This window comes from Panthera onca, chromosome A1 (assembly GCF_046562875.1).
Source record: "Panthera onca isolate mPanOnc1 chromosome A1, mPanOnc1 haplotype 2, whole genome shotgun sequence".
Lineage (NCBI taxonomy): Eukaryota > Metazoa > Chordata > Mammalia > Carnivora > Felidae > Panthera > Panthera onca.
In genome coordinates this window covers 173,543,199-173,564,373 of record NC_138339.1, presented here as the reverse complement: position 1 = coordinate 173,564,373, position 21,175 = coordinate 173,543,199, and the positions used below count along the sequence as shown (strand labels likewise).

Below are 21,175 nucleotides of genomic sequence, written 5' to 3'. Positions count from 1 at the left end.
CGCCCCTCCTTTTGGCACATCTTCAGGATGAGGATTATGAAGTTGTTCTGATTAAAGGAACTAACGATGCATGTTAAAAAAGCAAAACAGACCCAAGGTCTGTTACATAAGTATCTGTTAAATAAGTATGTTAAATAAGTATCTGTTTAAATAAGGTTGAAATAACACAGTGGCCCCTGTGCCTTTGCAGGCAGGATGTGGCTTTTGTGTGTTGCTTATCTCTGTCCTACTACATGAAAATTTGAAAGCACTTACATACAAAGTGAGTACATCTGCATAAAATGGCCTGGGGGAAGTGTTAGAAAGGGTGCAAGCAGACAAGTGAAAGGGACCCCGGAGGAAGGGGCGAGGAAGGGGCAGGGAGGGGCAGAAGCATAATAAATTGTTGTGACTTTAGATTAGGCTGTTGTGGCACAGCTAACAGGGCAAGCCTACCCCCCCCCCCCAATAAAGTAAGTTTAGCTCAGAACTGTCTTTAATGAGTAACTCAGCTACAGTCACAGTGATGTAATGGAGGCCTTTACTTAAAAGGTTGGCAAATTGAAAAAGACATCCAAAACCCAACAGACCATTAGTTAAAATGTTACCTTTTTTTTGGAAACAAGAGTACACGTAGTACCACAAAGTACAAAAAATGCAAAAAACAGTTTATATGAACTTTGCGACCATTGACAATTGTTAAGAACAGAACTAATAGTTTTGAGGTATTTTATAATATGGGTTGGGCATTTGAAAAAAGGGGGAAAAACCCTACATACACATATGAATTCAGTAATGACCCAATCTTTTCATATTCTGATAACTTGATGTTTAAAACAGCTACATTTTATTCATAAAATATCCAAGGTAAAGGTTATACTGCAGAAATGGTGTTTAAAGTTCTAAAATAATTGTTTAATAACAACATGCTTACAATGGCTCAAAGCTGAGTCTGGTACAGGTACTTCTGGAAAATGTATTTAGCGTGGGCCTAGCTATATTTTTATAATTCTAAACTTATTTCTATGTGAAAAATAACCAGTCTACTCGTAAGATTTCACTGATTCCACTAATTCAGTTTTAAGCATACTAACAGAATTTTATAATAAATCACTTCCAGTGTGACAATGTATATAAGAAAGGTATTTAAAAAAAAAGCTTTAATTCGAACCCAAACTGGCTATAAGTTTAAAAAAAATTCACTTAAAAATTAGTCGAAAAAATGCGCTTAAACACTAGAGTACTGCTCTGAAGAGAAAACTTTTTATGACTTCAATGACACATTATTTTTAAGCAGCAGAAGTCTTAAACACCTTTGTATGCTTCGAAATACTGTTGACAGTTTTTGTTTTCAATACTGAATTAGGTGCTGTTAAAGAGACCCTTGTTCTTTGAATCCGCTTCCTTGTTCTTGTGGGAAATACCGTAGGGCAAGAGCGTTAAGGATCCTGTGGGCAGATTACTGAAATCCTGTTGGCGTCTGGACCTTCTGACTCTTGGGCTGTAGTCACACATCTGAAGAGTCACTCCAATCAGTCACAGTTACTAAGCTGCTTTTCAACGTGCTTGATTCATCTTGAAGTCCTGTGGGGGGAGGAAGAGGAGGCCTGAGTGATCAAACCAGCACACTGAGGAGCCTGTAAAACTCTGAAACTTGGGTGTCTGAGTCTGTTCACCCATCCGCAGGCCCCAGCGTCCGCAGGCTGTGGAGGAGGCTGGGTGCAGTCTGGCCACGGAATGGCCACGTCTCCTGGACACCCTCACTGGACCCCTACGTGGAGGCTTCCACTCAGCATCTCTCCTTCCCTGCATTCAGCACAGGGTCTGCATCCTGACTGTGCTCGATAATGTTTTGTCACTGTTACGGACTCTGAGTAGTAGGTGTAAAGAAAGCAGAATCAAATTATAATAAGCCAAGTAGGAATTAAATGGTGGGGAAAAAAAGGATTTTCTAGGGGATGTGGGCTTTAATATGATGTTAAGAAGTGTGCTGAGCCACCAAAATAGTGTGGTGCAGAGATTTCCACTTGAGTGTCCTCTAGACATCTTTTCTTTGAGGGGCGTGAGGTCATGCCACGGGGAGAAGAGAAAGGGAAGGTATTCAGAGCATCCTCTCGGTCCCGTGTGCATACAGTTACTGTAATGTACACACGGTCGTCAGGTTGTGACTGTCAGAATCAACCTTCAGACAGCACAGGCAACCTGGTGATGGGCACGGTGTGGCAGTATAGGCACGGCTCCCACCCTGGAGGAGAGAAAAGTTGACTTGAAGGGCGGACATGGCAATGGCTCCTCTTGGCATCTTACAGAGTGAGGTGGCAAGAGATCTTGCTGAAAATGGAAAGGACAAAGGGAGAGGTCTGCATGTATTAAAGCTACCAATAGGGGCCTGAAGACCCTGAAGAGGGGTCATGAGAGGTGTAGTGAGGGGAGAAAATGAGCCAGACCCCCGTCTGTCTTAGCAGGACACCAACAGTTAACGTCTACAGGTGTTGAGTCTGGACACTAGCGTAACCCACTACTCACATGTGGGGGAACTCGAGGTAACGTACGAGGTGAGGGGCACACAGAGGAGCCCTTCTGTGACCCTTGGCTTTCACCATGGGCAGAATTTCTTTGATTAAAAAATACATAGATTACATTTTATAATTTTAAAAATTAAACATACATTGAGACTTAAGTTCCCGGACTTAGCCAGATGCTAGGTCTCACCCAAGAACAATGTCACCTCAGGGTTTCATTTGTAATTCATCCCACTGGCTACGATGTTGCAAGAGAAATCTTTCTTCAAAGAAAATAAAAACATTTGATGTGTGAGCAGATTAATTCAGGAAGACTGCCAGAAGAATGGCCCCACTCAGGTGTGTGATCAGAAATTCTAATTTTCTGCGAGGCATCTGCATGAAGCATGAATATTTGTATGGGCGTTCTCAAAAATAATGTTAAAATTAAAGTAATAAAATTAAAATCCAAAGATTAGGCCCAAATTAAATAAATATATACAGATCAGATGTTGTGCACATTTAGTCCTTTTTAAAATAACATAAAGTATCGATACTTGTATGATATATTAAGTTTAATTAGATATTTATAAGGAAGAAACACAAATAATTAGAAAGTAGACCAAGCTCCTGTAAGACGTTAAAGCAGCAAACCTTCTCCCTTTGGCCCCTGGAGATTAGATGCAACCCAGGCATTTGGCACTTGAGTAGAATTTGGCTCATTCTTCAAAGGTAGATGTTCCTTCTGTTCTTGCCCAGTTTTTTTCCCTAAAGATTTTTCTTCCTCTAAGGATGATATGTCCCAGTCTTCATCGTCCACATCTGTGCACTAAAAGAAAAGGAGAGTAATGAACGTTTCATAAAGACGCGGTCCATGTTAGCGCCCCTTGGTCGTTCTGTTGGCTAGACTGAGCTGCTGACACAGAATGACTTGAATTTGGGGAATCTCGGAGGATTGCCCATCTGGTCATTTCTGGAAGGGAATGAAACGAACTTGGAAAGCTGTGTTTTGAAAGCAGACAGAACCACCTCTTTTATTGTTTTTGTTTTTTGTTTTTTGTTTTGCCATGGAAATGTAGGTTTCCTACCTCCTCTACCAACCATGAGTTTCCAAAATCCCAGAAACACTATGTTGTAGTAGTAAAGTAAGGGTGCTCCCTAAGTAGGAACTAGGCAGGGTCTGGGGCTCTTCCCTCTGTGATAATGTGACACTGAACTTCAGGAGACGCCACATAAGGGCCCTGCAGAAAAGGCCCCGACTGAAGGAGCACACATTTCTACTGCCCCTTTTCTAAGGAAGACACATTAGCTTTCTCTTGCTTGAGTGATACGTTTTGTCACTTTTGGCTTGTACAATACAAATAACACTACTAAAAGTAGTTTGGCAAAATGCTCTGGGTCCCTAGATGGGCAGGAGAAGAGTTAAATCTAAGCAAGCAGTGACTTGGAAGGCCCACTGGAAGACCCAGTCGGCACAGATGAGCGACGCCCGGAAATACAACAGGAGCCCTCCATCCACAGAAACACTTCCGGTGTCCTGGCGTTGGGACCTCAGAATGTGTCAGGGCCTCTCCTCCCTTCAGGAGGAAGAGCTTGGGCTCTGCCCTCAGATCTCTGATGCATTTCTCCACCAACGCCAGCTCCCAAGTGGGGCCAGACCTCGACAAGTCCCCATTTTACGGTCAGGTCATGCCACCGACTCGGATCTGAGGCCCCAGGTTCTAGTCAGTCACACGTTTCTGTGTACAAACCGTCTAACACCTGCAAGTGTCAAGCCCGACATGTGACAGGCATTTGAAAACCTGTAGAACTTGATAAGCACATGTTGCCTTATTACCAGTTAGCACCCCAGTATCTTTGATTCTCTACAGAATGGAAAGAAAGGCAAGATGGCAAGTGAGATAAGGTAAAAGTCTCAACCTCTGGCTACACCAAGTAACTAGGTTTGTTTAATATTTCACTACAAAAAGGACATACAATTAGTAAGGATAACCCGTTAAAAGATGAATTTCTCTGTGTGTGTCTAGCAAGCAAAAGTGATTTCACCTTCAGGTCTTCTTTCAGTTCTTTCTTGATGAACGCCTCGGCAACGTTAATCCCACCAAATGGCTTGTTCACACTTCCATGATTTGAAACCGTCTTTTCAACTTTTTCGGTCAGCGTTTTAATGGAGGTTCCTATGTGACCAACAGGAAATAGGTACAGTTAAAAAAAAAAAATCATTATCTATGTTTGGTTCCAAAATAACTTTACAGGCGACTTTGAAAAAAATGTAAGCTTTGCAAAAAATCATATTTATTAAATTAAAATCAATTGATATATTTTGGGCATTGACAAAAAGTTACATTAATGCCCTTATAATAATCCCTTTTAAAAAGATCATGATCCCCTAGACTAGAAGTAATAAAGTTTTCATTTTAAATCAAAGAAGGATGGTTTCATTCAAGTTGTGGTCAGAAACGTTCATTTTGGACGCCTGGGTGGCTCAGTCGGTTAAGCATCTGACTTCGGCTCAGGTGGTGATCCCGCAGTTTGTGGGTTTGAGCCCCACGTCGGGCTCTGTGCTGACAGCTCAGAGCCTGGAACCTGCTTCGGATTCTGCGCCTCCCTCTCTCTCTGCCCCTCCCCCACTCACACTCTGTCTTTCTTTCCTTCAAAAATAAATAAACATTAAAAAAAAAAAAGAAATGTTCACTTCAGCAAGGTAGTCTGTATAAGTGGAATATTCACATGGGTATTTTCAAAAACAGTATTAACTGTTTTGAAATTAATTATATTTTACATAATTATGTGTACATATATAAATTGTATACAATACGATAAATTAATGATATCTGAGGTGTTTGAAATATATAATGTTTAACTGCATTAAGCAGAACTTCTTTTTTAAGAAATGACCCTTATGCCCCACTTCTCTTCAAATTATCAGCAGTCCTACACTTGGCTTTTCTGCTCCTCTAGAACTGCCACACCCAAAGGCAGCACGGTGCATAAGAACAGCCATTCTTACAGGCACCCAGTGTATGGGCTGAGTTGTATCCCTCCATGTGCATATGTTGATGTCCTGACCCCCAATATTTCAGAACATGATCTTATTTTGAGATAAGGCCTTTAAAGGGGTAATCAAATTAAAGTGAGGTCATTAGGGGGCGGGGCATAATCCAGTATGACTAGTGTCCTTATAAAAACGGGACATTCAGACACAAAAACGAACAGGGGCAAGGTGATGTGATGAGACACAGGGACCAGACGGCCATTGGCAAGCCAAGGCCAAAGGCTCACACCAGATCTTTCCCTCGTGGCCCTCACAAAGAACCAACCTTGCCACCCTTGATTTTGGCCTTTCAGCTTCTGGAACAGAGACAAGAAATTTGTTCAAAGCCACAAGGCGTGCAGCACTTTGTTCCTAAAGCCCTAGGAAACTGACACACTTAGGTATCCCCAGCTCCCTCCTCGCCTTCCACTTGCACATCAGTCAGTTGCTGTGCCCTGTCTGTCTTCCTTCGGCAACAGTAGCTTTTGGATTAGCCCCATCCTTCCTGTGAGCACTTTCCCAGCTCAGACTCCCAGTGCTTCGTGCCCCTAGTTAGGAAGCACTGTCCTAAACAAAATTTCCTGAAGGATTTTCAATGACAACAGCTCACCTGTGGGCTTGGGAGAAATATCGGAGTCCTCGATTTCACTACCCTCGGTCCAGTCAGTGTCACTTTTGACAGTGTTCTTTCCAAAGCTATTCTTGTTGCTTTTGGATGACTGCACGAGAAGTAAGTCTGGGGATGCGCATGCCTGGATGAGGTCCTCACCATCCAACTCTTCCTCTGAACTGAAGGGCGGCGTCCTAAACAAATGAAAACCCAAACGGCATTGTTTTCCCATTTCAGGATTTACAATGATTCAGGATTTTCAGTCACTTCACATTACAGGATATGCCTTTTAAAAGAGCATTCTATTTTACAGTGAGAAGTTCAGAGTAGTGTTTGTTCATTTAAGAATATTCTTTGAGCACTTAGGGCTCCTGGGTGGCTCAGTCGGGTAAGTGTCTAACTCTTGATTTCGGCTCAGGTAATGATCCCAGCATCATGGGATCAAGTCCCGTGTGGGGCTCCATGCTAAGCGTGGAATCTGCTTAAGACTCTCTCTCTCCTGGGGTGCCTGGGGGCTCACTGGGTTAAGTGTCTGACTCTTGATTTCAGCTCAGGTCGTGATCTCACAGGCTCATGAGAGCCCAAGCTGGGCTCTGCACTGACAGCATGGACTCTGCTGGGTATTCTCTCTCTCCCTCTCTCTCTGCCCCTCCCCTTCTCTCTCTCTCTCAAAAAAAAAATATTCTTTGAGCATTTAAATTCCAGACAATGTTGTTATACTACATCCCATGAAATAAGGCTCTTCCTATGAGATTATGTACATGAAGAGTGCTTTTGAAGGGTAAATCATTTTTATTGCCTCTACTATATTTATACTGTCTGTAACTATATATATATAAGTTAAATATATATTTATATATAGTTATATATATAGTTTATATACATATAGTTTATATATATATAGTTTATATATAACTGTATATGGTTATTATATATATATTTATATATAGTTTATATATACATAGTTTATATATATATTTATATATAGTTGATATATACATAGTTTATATTGTCTCTACTATATATACACAGTGCCTCAAGAAGAGATATTTACAGTATTAATAACTCCAGAAAAACTTGATGATAAATTTCAGTTATGATAAAATTAAATTTACTTATAAATACTCAAATTTATATTTAAATTATATTCCCTTAAATATAAATTATAAGTAAAATAACAAAACTAAAAAACATTATAAGTAAAAACAAAAATATACCTATAATTTATTAAGCCCCCATGAACTGCCAAGCACTGAGGCAAGCCCTTTTCATGTATTAATTTGTAGTAGAACTATCCTGTGAAAAAGGCAGCATCATCCCATTGAACAGATAAGGAAACAGGCTTAAACAGGTAAACTACTGAATCAGTGGCACACAGTTTATGAGTAACTCAGCTAGGATTCTTAGTATCCCGAGAGGGCCGAAGACAGTAAGGTCTAGGGCCATTCCTGATTTCCACAAGGAGCGAGAAGACTGAAATATCATCTGACTGTGCTACCAAGAATCCAGCCGCTAAAAGTTGACATCATCCATTTAATTCTTTGTGCTTATTGAAAAGTACTGGACACTGAGGGGAGTAACGGAAATGACTCAGGGCGGTCTCACTTCTTAGTGGAGGTCAAGATGTGATAAGTGCTACTGACTTACATAAAATCTGGTAAAGAAACAAAGACATGTCATAAAAGAGTAACAAATCAATTACGATGTTTAATCATTAGGGCTTTAGTTAATCACAGTGCACACACTAATTTACGATAAAAGGAATGTTCAGTGAAAAGAATTTTTTAAATGGCTGCTCCCCGCTCCCAAGTACTCACGTAAGAGTTGAAGACTTTTTGGGAAAATGATCTTCTGTGATATTTTTCTTAATTCTAAAAAACAACAGAAAACGATTTCTAAACGGCATGGACCAATAACATAATTTAATGTAAATTTCTATGGGATTGGTGATTGTGGCTTTGAACGTATGTTAACGAGGATCAGCAGCAACGAGTGTGCCAGTGCCTGTGACAGGCCGGAGCTGTACGTGTGACTCTTGGCTGAGTCAAACCTTGTTGTGGGGTGAGTGTGTGTCCCCCTAAAATCCGTGTGTGGAACCCCTAACCCCCAATGTGATGCTCTCAGAAGAAGGGGTCTTTGGGAGGTAATTAGGCTTATCTGAGGTCATGAGGGTGGGGGCCCCCATAAATGGATTAGTGTCCTTTTTAAAAAGAGGAAGAGGGATCAGTCCTCTCTCTGACTGCCATGGGAGGATACAGTGAGAAAAAAGGGAAAAAAGGCGTCTGTCTGCAAGCCTGGAAGTGAGCTGCCACCAGAACCCGACCATACTGCACGCTGATTTCAGACTTCCAATCTCCAGAAGTGTGAGAAAACATATTGCTGTTGTTTAAAGCCACCCAGTCTATCAGGGGTGCCTGGGTGGCTCGGTCGATTGAGCATCCGACTTTGGCTCAGGTCATGATTTTGCAGTTCAGGAGTTCAAGCCCCGCATCGGGCTCCATGCTCACAGCCTGGAGCCTGGAGCCTGCTTTGGATTCTGTGTCTCCCTCTGTCTCTGCTCCTCCCCGGCTTGTGCTCTGTCTCTGTCTCTCTCTCTCAAAAATAAATAAACATTAAAAAAAACCTTTTATACAAAAATTTTAGCATTAAAAATACTCACTTGGGAACAGATGTCCTATCAGTGAAAACAGGTCTTTGCCTAATCAGTTGTCTGCTTTTGGGAGGAAGTTGCACTGCCTTGGGTATTTCTCCAGTTGAGAGGGTATCCATTTGAGAAGCACCATACTTATCTGGAATAGTAGTATCATTCATGAATCTCCATTGCCTTGATGATCAGTGAGTGAAGAAGAAAATACCACAATACTGTCTACACTGGCAGTTGAAACCAACAAACTCATCTCTTGGGTCTAGAGTCCACACCACAGGCAATTTTTAATATAAAAATAAAATCCGAGACCCAACATATAAATGGTTCATATGGTATTAGACTTGCCAATCAAGTTCTAGAGTTTGTGAGACATTTAAAATTATGAAAGAGAACTGGATTTCGCACCTATGTGCAGAAATGCAATGGCAGCCAGTTACGGGCTTACCTGAGGACAGTAAGTTTCTCTCCTCGATTTTACAGCTGACCTCACGTTCAAGGAATTCTCGAATTTGCTGAATGTTAGGTATTTGTCTTTCTCGCTCATGTCTTGCTGATTCCACAGTTCTTAGCACTCTACTGAAGTGATCACTTGAAATACCACGTATATCCTGAAGAGATGAACCGTTAACCGAATTATCCTGGCATGTTCTTCATTTCATGAACATTTGTTAGCACGAACTATGCCAACCTCTTGTCTTTATGGCTGCGTGTGAGGTAAGCGGATGCCCTAACATACCACAACACGCTATTCTGACCTCGAAAGGCACTCCCAGCGCAGTGGGACAGGGGATGTGTGAATGACTTTACATGATTGGTTAGCGGTGAGAGGCTGTTGAGTGCTAGGACCAAATGCACAGAGGGGTGTGTGTGTGTGTGTGTGTGTGTGTCTGTCTCTGTCTGTCTGACTAACCAACAATGCAAGGTGGGCCATCAGGACAGAATGAATCCACAAGGACAGAGCAGACATGCCTTCTTCTCTTCTCTGATCCCTTCCCATTGAGAAAGCAAAATAAAGCAAAACCAACAAGTGTTCCTGAAATGAATGAGCTTACCGCATTAATCCCCAAGGTTTCCAGTTTCTCCAGCAAACTCTGCTCCAACATGTTTCTGATTTCCTTATTGAGGGAGGGGTTACCCTTCAAAGCTTTCCTTAAATGTATCTTGTTGTTACTTAATTTCTGTTCATTCTCCCTTCCTGAAATAAGGTTTACAAAATGTGTTAAAAAAAATTAAATATTCCTGAACTGGAGTGTATTATGCTAAGCGAAAATAAGTCAGAGAAAAACAAGTATCATATGATTTCACTCACATGTGGAATTTAAGAAACAAAACAGACTGAACATAGGGAAAGGGAAGGAAAAATAAGATAAAAACAGAGTGGGAGGCAAACCATGAGACTCTTAAATACAGAGAACAAACTGAGGGTTGCTGGAGGCGATGGGGGGGTGGAGGATGGGCTAAATGGATGATGGACAGTAAGGAGGGCCCTTGTGATGAGCACTGGCTGTTATATGTATGTGATGAATCACTAGATTCAACTCCTGAAAGCAATACTACATTGTATCTTAACGAACTTGGATGTAAATTTAAAAAAGAAAAGAAAAGAAAAAAGAAAAGAGAAGAAAAAAGAAAAATACATAAAATCCCTAAGCAGAAAATGGCAAAACACCACTTTTAAACAGCAAGCAAGCATTTTGTAATACAGTTTTTGGGTCGTTTGGTCATTCAAGCACAATATATAATGCTGAAGTATCACAACTTTCAAAACTATCTTAAGTTTGCTTTAAAACTTCAGTGTCTTGGGGCGCCTGGGTGGCTCAGTCGGTTGGGCGTCCGACTTTGGCTCAGGTCATGATCTTGCGGTTTGTGGGTTCAAGCCCCGCGTCAGGCTCTGTGCTGACAGCTCGGAGCCTGGAGCCTGCTTCGGATTCTGTGTCTCCCTCTCTTTCTGCCCCCCCTGCCCCCCATACTCTGTCTCTCTCTTCTTCAAAAATAAATAAACATTAAAAAAAACTTCAGTGTCTTTAGGGGCACCTGTGTGTCTCAGTCGGTTAAGCGGCTGGCTCTTGTTTCTGTCTCAGGTCATGGTCTCACACAGTTCGTGGGTTCAAGCCCCATGTCTAGCTCTGCACTAACAGGTGCAGAGCCTGCTTGGGATTCTCCCTCTCCCTCTTTCTCTGCCCCTCCCACTTAACTGAATTATAACTAGATAAATAATGCAAGAGAAATGTCTCTATAGAAGCACGGTAGAAAAAATAAATTCTTTAGAAGTTCAATGGTTTATCCTAAAATTATTTTGCTACTTTCTGAAGAATTCATCTGTCTTAAATTCAGTTAGAATTTATGTATCATTTTATGAAGAAGCCCAGTTTACATTAAATAATTAAGTTTTTATTTAATAAATTCGGTAGAAGTTTATACAAAAATTTCAAAACATGAAAATTATAACCCCTCCCAAAATATTTACCAAAATGAAAAAGAGGTTAATACAGGTCTTGGGAGAAGTATATTCTGTTTAAAAGAGCCTTTCTAATTAAAAGCAAAGAAAAAACAATAGGCCATATTCTAGCTTTTCCTTCCCACTAAAAAATGTCTACTTCAAGAGCATTTGGAGAAGGGGCATGTCTACATGACCCTGAACTGAGTCCGATGTCAAAGGAGCTGAGAATTTGATGCAAGAGGCCTCACAGTGGGCTGTTCAGACCCTTGGTGAATGTCCCAAGCCAGATCTGAGAGAACACATCACCAGTGCTATCATTTTGGAGTCTATTCTCCAAACAGGGGTGTTTCACCCAACAAGGGTAGCACCAGATGCCAGCATCTAGTGGGTCTGGGGCTCCAGGGGCTCCAGAGACACCCATTCTTCCCTCCCCCACCTCAGTCCATGGGAAGTGTAGGGACCCACGGCACTCAGATTGACAGAAGACCCTCAACAAAACGCTCTGTGGTTCAGATGTTCTCTAAACCTTAGTGCGATACCAGCAGGTAAAGAATGTTTCTGCTCATTAATAACCGGTTTTGCTGAGGGCAAAATCAGTCAAATGATGATATGTACATTAAATAGAAGGAAAGGTCCTGCATGATAATGCTTTGCTATACTTTGGTACTGCGGCTTGCTAAACTGAAATTATGAAATTTTGTAAGATTATATATTAATATAAGTCAGAAGTAATCTCAAATTTTATAGTCTCAGCATTCATGCTGTTTTCCCACCAATGTTTTCCCGTATTCTGTAGCCACCTTAAAAAAAAAAAAAAAAAAAAAGCACTTCTGGGACGCCTGGGTGGCTCAGTTGGTTAAGCGGTTAAGCGTTTGACTTCAGCTCAAATCATAATCTCACAGTCTGGTCTGTGAATTGGAGCCCAGTGTTGGGCTCTGTGCTGACAGCTCAGAACCTGGAGCCTGTTTCAGATACTGTGTCTCCCTCTCTCTGCCCTTCCCCCACTCACATTGTCTCTCTCTCTCTCTCTCTCTCTCTCTCTCTCTCTCCCTCTCTTTCAAAAACAAACAAACAAACAAAAAAGCACTTCTGTCCTAGGAATGGATAATGCATCAAAATCCAGAGATAATGCACCAAAATCCAGCTGCAGCCATGGCCGTGTGGTTGGCTTTGGCTGCTAGTTGGCCATCAAGTGCACAAATATCTAGGGCTAAAATGAGAAGAGGTACCAAGAGATGGCCTGGGAGTCATGGCGCTACCAGTGAAACAGACACACCTCTCGCCCTGTTTACACAAAGGTAATTTTGGGGTCAGTATCCAGGATGTAAAAGGAACTGAAGACAAGCACAGCCAGAGAGGCTCCAGGCTCTGTCTGCTCCAGGACTGGGGTCAAGTGAACTGAATTTGTTTGCTGATTGGTCTGGGTTCATTCTCAACCCTGATGACAAATTCATTCTGATGACCGAGTTTCCCAAAATGACTGCAGATTAAACATTTCCCTCTGTCCTCAAATTCACTTTATATGTTGATGCTTGCTTTGGATTATTCATTTATGAATAATTAGAAACCTCTTGGTAGGAGGCTCTCAGAAGGCTGGAGCTGGCCGATAAGAAGCAAAAGAAAGAATATAGAATGAACAGGAGAAAAAACATAAAGTTTTTATGTAAAGGTGGAATTAATCACTTGAAAGCCAATCACAGCTGAAGACTTTAATTAAAGCACATACCGCTCACAAGATCAGTAAGACAAAACTTTCTAAGGATCAGCATTTCCTCTCATTAAAAAATTTAAGGCATGGGGTGCCTGGGTCAGTCGGTTAAGCACCTGACGTTAGGTCAGGTCATGATCTCACCACTTGTGAGTTCAAGCCCCGCATCGGGCTCTGTGCTGACACCTGGGAGCCTGGATCCTGCTTTAGATTCTGTGTCTCCCTCTCTCTCTGCCCCTACTTCTCCCTCTCTCTCTCACACAAATAAACATTAAAAAAATTTTTTTTTAAATGTAAAGCATACCCAGGTAGGTGGCCAGTGGATAACAGCCCACACAAATGATCAGTTATATCAGACTAATGACACAGCATTCATGGTGAGCAAATAATTGCAGTGCGAAGCAAACAGTAAAAAAAACCAAAACAGAATTTCTGAGTCAGAAGGGACTTCATCATCTAGTAATTAATTGTCTCATTTTTCACCTGAAGACACTAAAAACAGAGAGGTAAAGAGACTGCTCCAAGGGCACCCTGCCAGTCCTGGACCAGCCTGCCTTTCTCACTTCATTCCTTGCATTAAACTACGGAAAGCAGAACACCTGGACTTTAGTTCCAGTCCCGTCGCTAATGAAGCCCAACAGCTTGGAGCAAGCTCCCGATCCCCCTGTGTTTCGAGGTTCTGAACAATAAAACGGCCCCTGAGAGCCCTCCTGGCCCTCACATCCTAACGTCCTATAGGACAGCAAGATCAAATATGCCTCTCTGGGACTGTCAAAAAAGTACGGACGCAGAAATAGTCATGCATGCCTTACTTCTTGGTAACAGCCACAGCGCTTTGCAAACAAACCACTGCCAAAATTTAGCTGCACAGATATCATCGCAAAATGTTAGCACAGCTGAGGAATTTATTGATGGCAATTAATCTGCTGGCCCCATGGAAGCACTGGAAGGATTCACTGGGTCCCTGGCTTCTGTAACAGTGTGCTTGGGACTCAGGGCTTTCTGGTGGTCTCCAGCCCTTTCCTATGTCCCACTAGAGCTGTGTCTGAACGCAGTCGAGGGTGGCAAAGATTATTTTCTTTCCCAGTCTGGTCCCGTGCATGTGGCAACACAACCAATGACGGTGTTTGCTGCCCATACTCACCCCCTACATGGTCTGGGTAGAGAATTTTAAAAGAAACAGAGGCAGAAGGGTGCAGCGGGAGGAAGCAGGGCCCCAAGTGATGGTGGACAAAGCAGGACTCCTCTTGGAACCTAGCTGACTCGTTTTTTAAATGAGTGTGAACCGTATGATTTGGGGCTCCTGTTTAAAAATTTTGGACCCTTTCTATGAACCTCCTGATGCATTACATAGATTCTTCACAGAATAAGATATTTTGTGTTCCAGACATCAGTAAATGACATGGAGGAGGGAGAAAGCATGTTACTTGAAAGCAAATTGAAAATACACATTGCATAGATTTTATAGATGTGCCTGGTTTAGTCACTTCTCAATTTCCAAACAATTTGGAAAAAGTTGTCTAGATAACACAGAAGAAGTTATAACAACTATTAAGAATTTGCAAATTGGAATATATAATTTTAATTCTCGGGGCAGCTGGGTGGCTCAAGTCTGTTAAGCCTCCAACTTCAGCTCAGGTCATGATCTCATATTTCGTGAGTTCAAGCCCTGCGTTGGGCTCTGTGCTGACAGCTCAGAGCCTGGAGCCTGCTTCAGATTCTGTGTCTCCCTCTCTCTCTCCCCCTCCCCCACTTGTGCTTTCTTTCTCTCTCCCTCTCTCTCTCTGTCTCTCTCTCAAAAATAAAGATTAAAAAAATTTTTAATAAAAAAATTTTAATTCTCTAACACAAATGGCAAGGCCAGAATCTATATACATATTAACCATTTGCTTTCTCCTGAAGAGGTGATAAATGGTCAAGCATTATCACTGTTAAGGAGAAAATGATGATAAACAGATTCAGATGTAATGGTGTTAGGATCTACAAGTCTGGCATAGAAAATACTCTTAATAATGTGGAACATTTTTCATAAACTTCAAAATTAATGGACAGAAAGTGATTTTGAGAACTGCCAAATGAATAAGCAACAATTGCTCTAATTATCTCCCCAAACCTTGAATAGCTCCCAAATTTGCCCACACAGATATTATTCTGCACCTAAATATTCTACATTGAGAGCTTAAACATTACGATTTTCTTGCTATTAAAATCATTTTGAAATGGGTACTTCACCCACTCCTTTCCCAGATCCAGGGTGTGAGAAATACCTACTGTGCGACGAATATTTTTGTTATCTTTGGGCACACGACTGACACAAAAATGTCTTATTCAGATGCTAAGAATGCAGGAACGCAGGGGAAAGAAAATATAACAGCATGTTCAAGGAGTAAGATGACAGATTACTACAGATAGACAGAAAGCATAATCTCCAAACCTAAATGTCTTCCCTACTTTGGATACGGTGTGACAAAAACCACTGGATCGGATTCAAGGCTTGCGTTTTGGCATCTAAATAGACTCTAGGCAGGTAGGACCCCTGATGGAGCCCTTGGTTACCTTTTTCTTCCTCTGAAAGCTCTTCTATTGGTTCCAGTATGTGCGATGGGAATGCCTGTTCTATCGATGAGGAAAAATAAGAACAGTACAAACAGGACAACAGCAAAGTAAAATTAGTTTCCTTGCAAACAACTTTGAGACCCATATAGTTCCGCAGTATTTTAATCATGCCCCAAACAGCAGGATTCGCTGGGGGAAAATATATGGAGGCAGTCAGTTAAAGCTGGTCACTTTTTCATGATATCTTCTCTTTCCACGTCTTTTCCATCAAGTCCCCTCTCAGGAAATTATATTTTCAAATAATTACACCCAGTTTCTCACTCAGCAACCTCGTGCCTGATGTGATTCTTTTAAGGACACAACTGCAAAAGGTCTTCTTCACTTATCCACCCCCCCCCCCCAAATACTTTCCTTATAAGGTATTTTGATAGGGTGGCTAAAGAGAAAATTAATGAAGCGATTTCAGTTCCAAAAATAAAAATATTTGAAAATGCCCAAGGCTCTGGGATTCCCACTTGTCATTAGCCCCGGGGCCTTTAAGTGGGAGGACCGGGATGGTGGAGGACGGGTGGCCCGAGGGGCAGTGGGAGGACTAAGACCCTGTCCTTATACGCCTCTGTGTCCCCAAACCACGGTTCAACACCTGCTTCCACTCCGGGAAAGCCACCAGGGCAAGGCTGCGGACAGACTGCACGTGAAGGCAGGCTGTTCCCAATCCCACCCCAGAACAGGGCCCGGTGGGAGGGGGGGGTGCGGGGGGGGGGGTGCGGAGATGAGGCCTCCTGGTGACTGTGCACTAGGAAACCCATACGCAGCACAGATAAAGCTAAATGCCATCCCATCAATAGAGGGAAAGTTCCTTCCTGGGGAAGGTCAGGTTTGGGCGTCAGGCAGTCAGGTTTCAGACACGGGATAAAATGCAGAGATCTAGCTTAGGAAGTGCGTGCTTCGCTCGTCTTCAGCTTGGAGACTGCCACAGGGACCTCCCCAGGGAGCTCTCCACCTGCACCCACAGGGCCGAGGCCATTTCATTCCACCACCTGACCCCAGAGTGGGTGACCTTGAGGGTAGTAACTGCCAACAATTACTGAGAGCCCACCAGCTTGTCGGGCACAGATCTATGTGCTTTGCACAGATTCCCTAAGATTTAATACCCCCTACTCTGATGTTCTAGATTTAATTTGCTGAAGGGTACTTCTGGTACTCTGTTTTAGGCATCTACAAACATATGCACACATGTACAGGGACACACAAATAAATACATATATGTTATACTTAAGTATATATAAATAGGCTCTTATAGCTTATTCAGCAACCAAGTCAACCTATCTAACGTTGACTGGGAGAAATGCATTTTAAACTTCTGGAACTTCTGGAACACGGCCTAGCAAATAGTAGTCTAATTTTGAAACATGAACATGATCACACAAAGAAGCATTTAATTACATCCATGGACCACGGCTGCTGAACATTAGAAATGTGCTTTCGAATTTGTCATTCAGCAGCAAGATTTTAAAGTCATATATAAATAAAGAAAAAATCCTGTAATTATGTGTGGCGATGGATGTTAACTAGACCCTGTGGTGATCGTTTCACAATATATACAATTACCAAATCATTATGTTGTACACCTGATACGTGTTATAGATCAATTTTATCTCAGTAAAATATTAAAAAAATTAAAAGGTAAAGTTACACAAATAGACTATTTACTAGTTTGAACTGCTGAAAGTAGGGATTTTCAGGAGGAGAGCTAATTTCAATTTTTAAAGTCACATGGTATATATTTTATTATACTTTGTGAAAATGACAAAAATAAAGTTATGAGGAAAATCTCCCTAAAATCTCCCCAAACCATCATATGCATATTTATTATCATTGTATTACAGAGATCATCTTAGGACTTATTTCTCTGGAGTCAGGATAAATCTTCAAAACTGTGACCTTTGCTCCTGTGGGGCAGAGGACAGGGTTCTAGGGGAGGGAAGCCAGGCTCCTACAATAAAGCAAGTGAGGCCCACCAGACCCCAGCTCCCTAAACTAGCAGACTGATGTCCAAGTGTGAAGAGAAGGGCCTGCCATTCTTATGCCTTATAAGCCACAGGTCCAGCCTCCAAACGACCCAGTTCCTGCCCTGGTTTGAGATCTCCATCCAGGGTGAGAGCTGAAGTCTCTCCCCTGTGAACGCTCCAGAGGCTTCCAGAAAAATCGTTATGTCAGTCTCCTACCATAACCTCCAGAAGACAGACTCTTAGATCTCTATCCAGCCCTTTGGCACTTGTCGGCCGCACCCCAGAAGCTAACGTTTGGCCAGGGCTTGCTCACTGGCTCCTGTTCCAAAGGTCCTGCTTCACCTGATCCTCACCACAGCCCACCAAAGTAGCCAATACTACTCTCCCCATTTGTCAGGCAGGGAAACCCAAACCTACGGCTTCCTGAGTCAACTATGAATCCAGACTGTCTGCTTCCCTTCAAAGTCTAGGCTCTTGGCCATGAAGCCATGTGCCTTCCCACTGGCAATGGCTGCATCTGTCTCCCAGAGTCCTCTAAATGGCACGGTCTCCGTGAGCTCATCGTGTTCTTAACCCTTCCCTCATCCTCACCTGAACCATCTGCACCTGTACCTTTCCACCAATTCCCGGGAATGGCTGGTATGTCTGCCCCCTCTTGTTTCAAAACCTCAACCCCAATTCCTAGGTGAAGAATCTCCTGTAGACCACTACTCGAGCCCCAGCTGGTCTCTCCAGCTCTGATTCTTTGAATACACTCTGGTCAGGCTAAGCTTCCGCAAGCTTAGCCCTCCAAGTCTGGCCACACCCAGCCTCAAGAACATTCAGAAGCTACATAATGTCACAAGAACGGCCTGAACAGCTATAGTCTGGCACACGGCGCTTGCCATGAACAGTCTCAACCAACCTTACTTCCTTCAAATCTCTTCTGCATACTCTATGCTCAGCCAAATAATTCATCTGCACCATTAATTCACATCTAGTGCGTTCCTGTTACCTTTTGCTTCTATTTTTTGCTTTGTCTTGGCTGAAAGGAGTGGCCTACACCCCTGCCTCCTCTCTGGGACAGCCCACATCTTGTAACTGATCGCTCGATCCAGGAAAATTCTGAACTGCCCATCCCAGCTCTAAAGCCCCCGGTGAGATCTGACGAGGCCTCCACTGCAGCTGTATCTGGGTTCAACGTCCCCTTCCACCCACGTCTTCTCTCACGGGGGTTGTCCAAGAGCACTGCCCAATAACCTCCCACCTGCAGATCTCCAACCTAAGACAGTGAGTAATCACGACATTTCTCACAGTAAAGAACCTCATCAAGCTCTGAGATGGAAAAGGAAAGACTGAGACGTAATCGGCCTAAATAATGTTATGCAATACAGACTTACTCTCCCTGCCCCCTCCCCCACCCCTACCGTTGGGGACACTGCCATGGCCGGGGGTGGGGGGCAGGTCAGTGGGCCCCCGTACTAGCCTCCTCCTTGCTCCTGCCCATTGAGATGCTCACAAATCAGCTCAGATCCCAATCCAAAGACTGCAGGCCTCATGCCAGGTCTGGCTGGCATTTAAAACTAGCATTTTAATCCCAGCAGATGCCAACAAGGGGGCATGGCTGGTTCATGCAGTCCAGCTCCAATCAGGGCAAAGTCCATAAGGAACACAGTGCTTTGAAACTGATGGATTTGTCAGGACTCTTGAATTAACTCCAGACAGCTTACTTACTTACTTACATACTTACTATAGGGGTCCAAAATACTAAACATACTTACTATAGGGGTGCCAAAAATATTTATATTTTTTGTTTTAACAAAGAAAATGTAGACCTCAGACACTGTCACACAAAAGGCTAATGATAACAAAGTAACAAAAGACAGAAGAAGAAACTATAGCACGCTGTGAAAGTACAGAGAAGCAGTCGGCAATGCATTATAAAAATCAACCCTGAAAAAGAAGGCAAGACAGAGATTTTAGACCCAAGATAAAGAATATGAGTAGAGAGCAATTGCCAGGGGAAGTTTTCTTGTCTATTCAATATTAAAGCAAATTGACATAGATGCAACATACACTTTATCTCTTTTACTGGCCCAGAGGGAGAAAACCCGAGTGTTCTATAAACACTTGCCAATAATAACACCCACTAAGTAGGGAATTTATGCATCACATAGTGTGAACACATATGCTCAAGGGTATTGATCCTCCTGAAATGCCTGAAATGACCTTTGGAAAAAAAAAGTGAGGGGCAATAAACACTTCATGAGTCCATCAGTGAGCAAAGAGATAATTACAAAAGGCCACGATCATATGAACCACAACACTTCTGAAGACACAAAGTCTGATATGACTGACCATGGATTTAAGTCTAACTAAAATGCAATGAAGTAATCATTTACATTCCAGAAGCATTTGTAGATAGCAGAAAAAAGTTGATTCCTCTCCCATTTTAATTCAGTTAATACACAGGTGACCACAGGAAAACAATGTACTAAAAACATGCTTGCAAAGACTGTAAACACTTTAATAGTATAAAAATAAAATACGGCTACAAAAATTCACCCTATCTATTGGATCATGTGATTAACAATTATCATCCTTGTGCCCCTGGTCCAAGAATGGACTCCTGGCAGTGATTTCCACCAGTGGTTCCTACTTTTCCCTTTGGTTTCTGTCACATGTCTTTTCTAGATTTTTCCAACCAATCGCTGAAACTGTTTGTTTAAAAAAGGTGATTTGCTGCCACACTGAAAGTTACAAAAACAGTCACACATGCCCTGTGGCACATGCTGGTTGGCTGGTCTAGTAGAAAATCACCTTCTTACCCAACACCTACTACTTTCCGCCCGAAATCACACATAATCAAAGTACTACTCAAAGTTAAAAATCTCTGCTTGTGAGTCCAGCAACATATACAGGTTTTACTTTATGCCTTTAGTAGGTATATTCACAGTTTACGATAATATTACATATGAAGGCTGTAGTTTTATTAACTGTTTTGCATTTGCTAAAACGTCTTCTGTTTTGTTTTGCATAATTACCCTCACAGAAGCACTTTTAGTTAATAAGTTCTCTGACTCAGGGCAGAAACTGCACATAAAATGCTGAGACTTGGCTGAAACTTACCGTGTGCCATTGTTAGACTTGGTTTAGCATCCAAAGTCTGTGGGGCTGAGGCAGTCACTGAAACAGCACAAAGAGAGAAAGCTCACAGGCTCCCGTAACAAAAGCATAAGCATCTCAACTTGATAATCAAGCACTCCTCCAATAAGTCAAGATATATACAGATCCTAAGGGACAAATGTTTCAGGTGACAGTCACCAGCTAACCTAAACCAATTCTCTGTAACAGCTTTATTGAAATGCGGTTTGCCCTTTGAAAATACAGAATTCAGTGGTGTTTAGTGAACTCAGAGCTGTACAACCATAACCACTACTAATGTTAGAACATTTTCATCACACGCGCCCAAACATCCATTAGCCACGACTCCCCATTTCTTCCTACCCACGGTCCCTGACAAGCACTGATCTACTTTCTGTCTCTGTGGATTTGCCTCATTTTGGGGCATTTCATATAAAATGGACTCAAACATTGGGGTCCTGTGTAAATGGCTTCTTTCACTTAACACCACATTTTCAAAGTTCATCTGTGTTGCACATCGCATGTTAGCATCAGCCAATTCCACTGTATGGACTGACCACATTTT

At 42.3% G+C, this 21,175-nt stretch overlaps 1 protein-coding gene across 6 annotated transcripts in view; it reads right to left on the bottom strand.

The window, feature by feature from the left end:
- Nucleotides 1-503: 503 nt before the first annotated feature.
- DZIP1 (DAZ interacting zinc finger protein 1) overlaps nt 504-21,175 on the bottom strand; it is a 55,708-nt gene continuing 35,036 nt past the window's right edge. For 4 of the 6 annotated variants that reach the window (XM_078432428.2, XM_078432430.2, XM_078432431.2 and 1 more), the window contains 10 exons: nt 20,596-20,652; nt 15,476-15,535; nt 9,824-9,966; nt 9,217-9,379; nt 8,784-8,913; nt 7,942-7,995; nt 6,125-6,318; nt 4,527-4,657; nt 3,135-3,309; nt 504-1,563 (listed from right to left, as the gene is read on the bottom strand). In XM_078432428.2, coding sequence (XP_078288554.1) covers nt 1,487-1,563; nt 3,135-3,309; nt 4,527-4,657; nt 6,125-6,318; nt 7,942-7,995; nt 8,784-8,913; nt 9,217-9,379; nt 9,824-9,966; nt 15,476-15,535; nt 20,596-20,652 — 1,184 coding nt within the window. In that variant the 3' untranslated portion in view covers nt 504-1,486. The remainder of the gene's footprint in view (nt 1,564-3,134; nt 3,310-4,526; nt 4,658-6,124; nt 6,319-7,941; nt 7,996-8,783; nt 8,914-9,216; nt 9,380-9,823; nt 9,967-15,475; nt 15,536-20,595; nt 20,653-21,175) is intronic. The other 2 variants (XM_078432432.2, XM_078432433.2) reach the window with 2 other exon arrangements.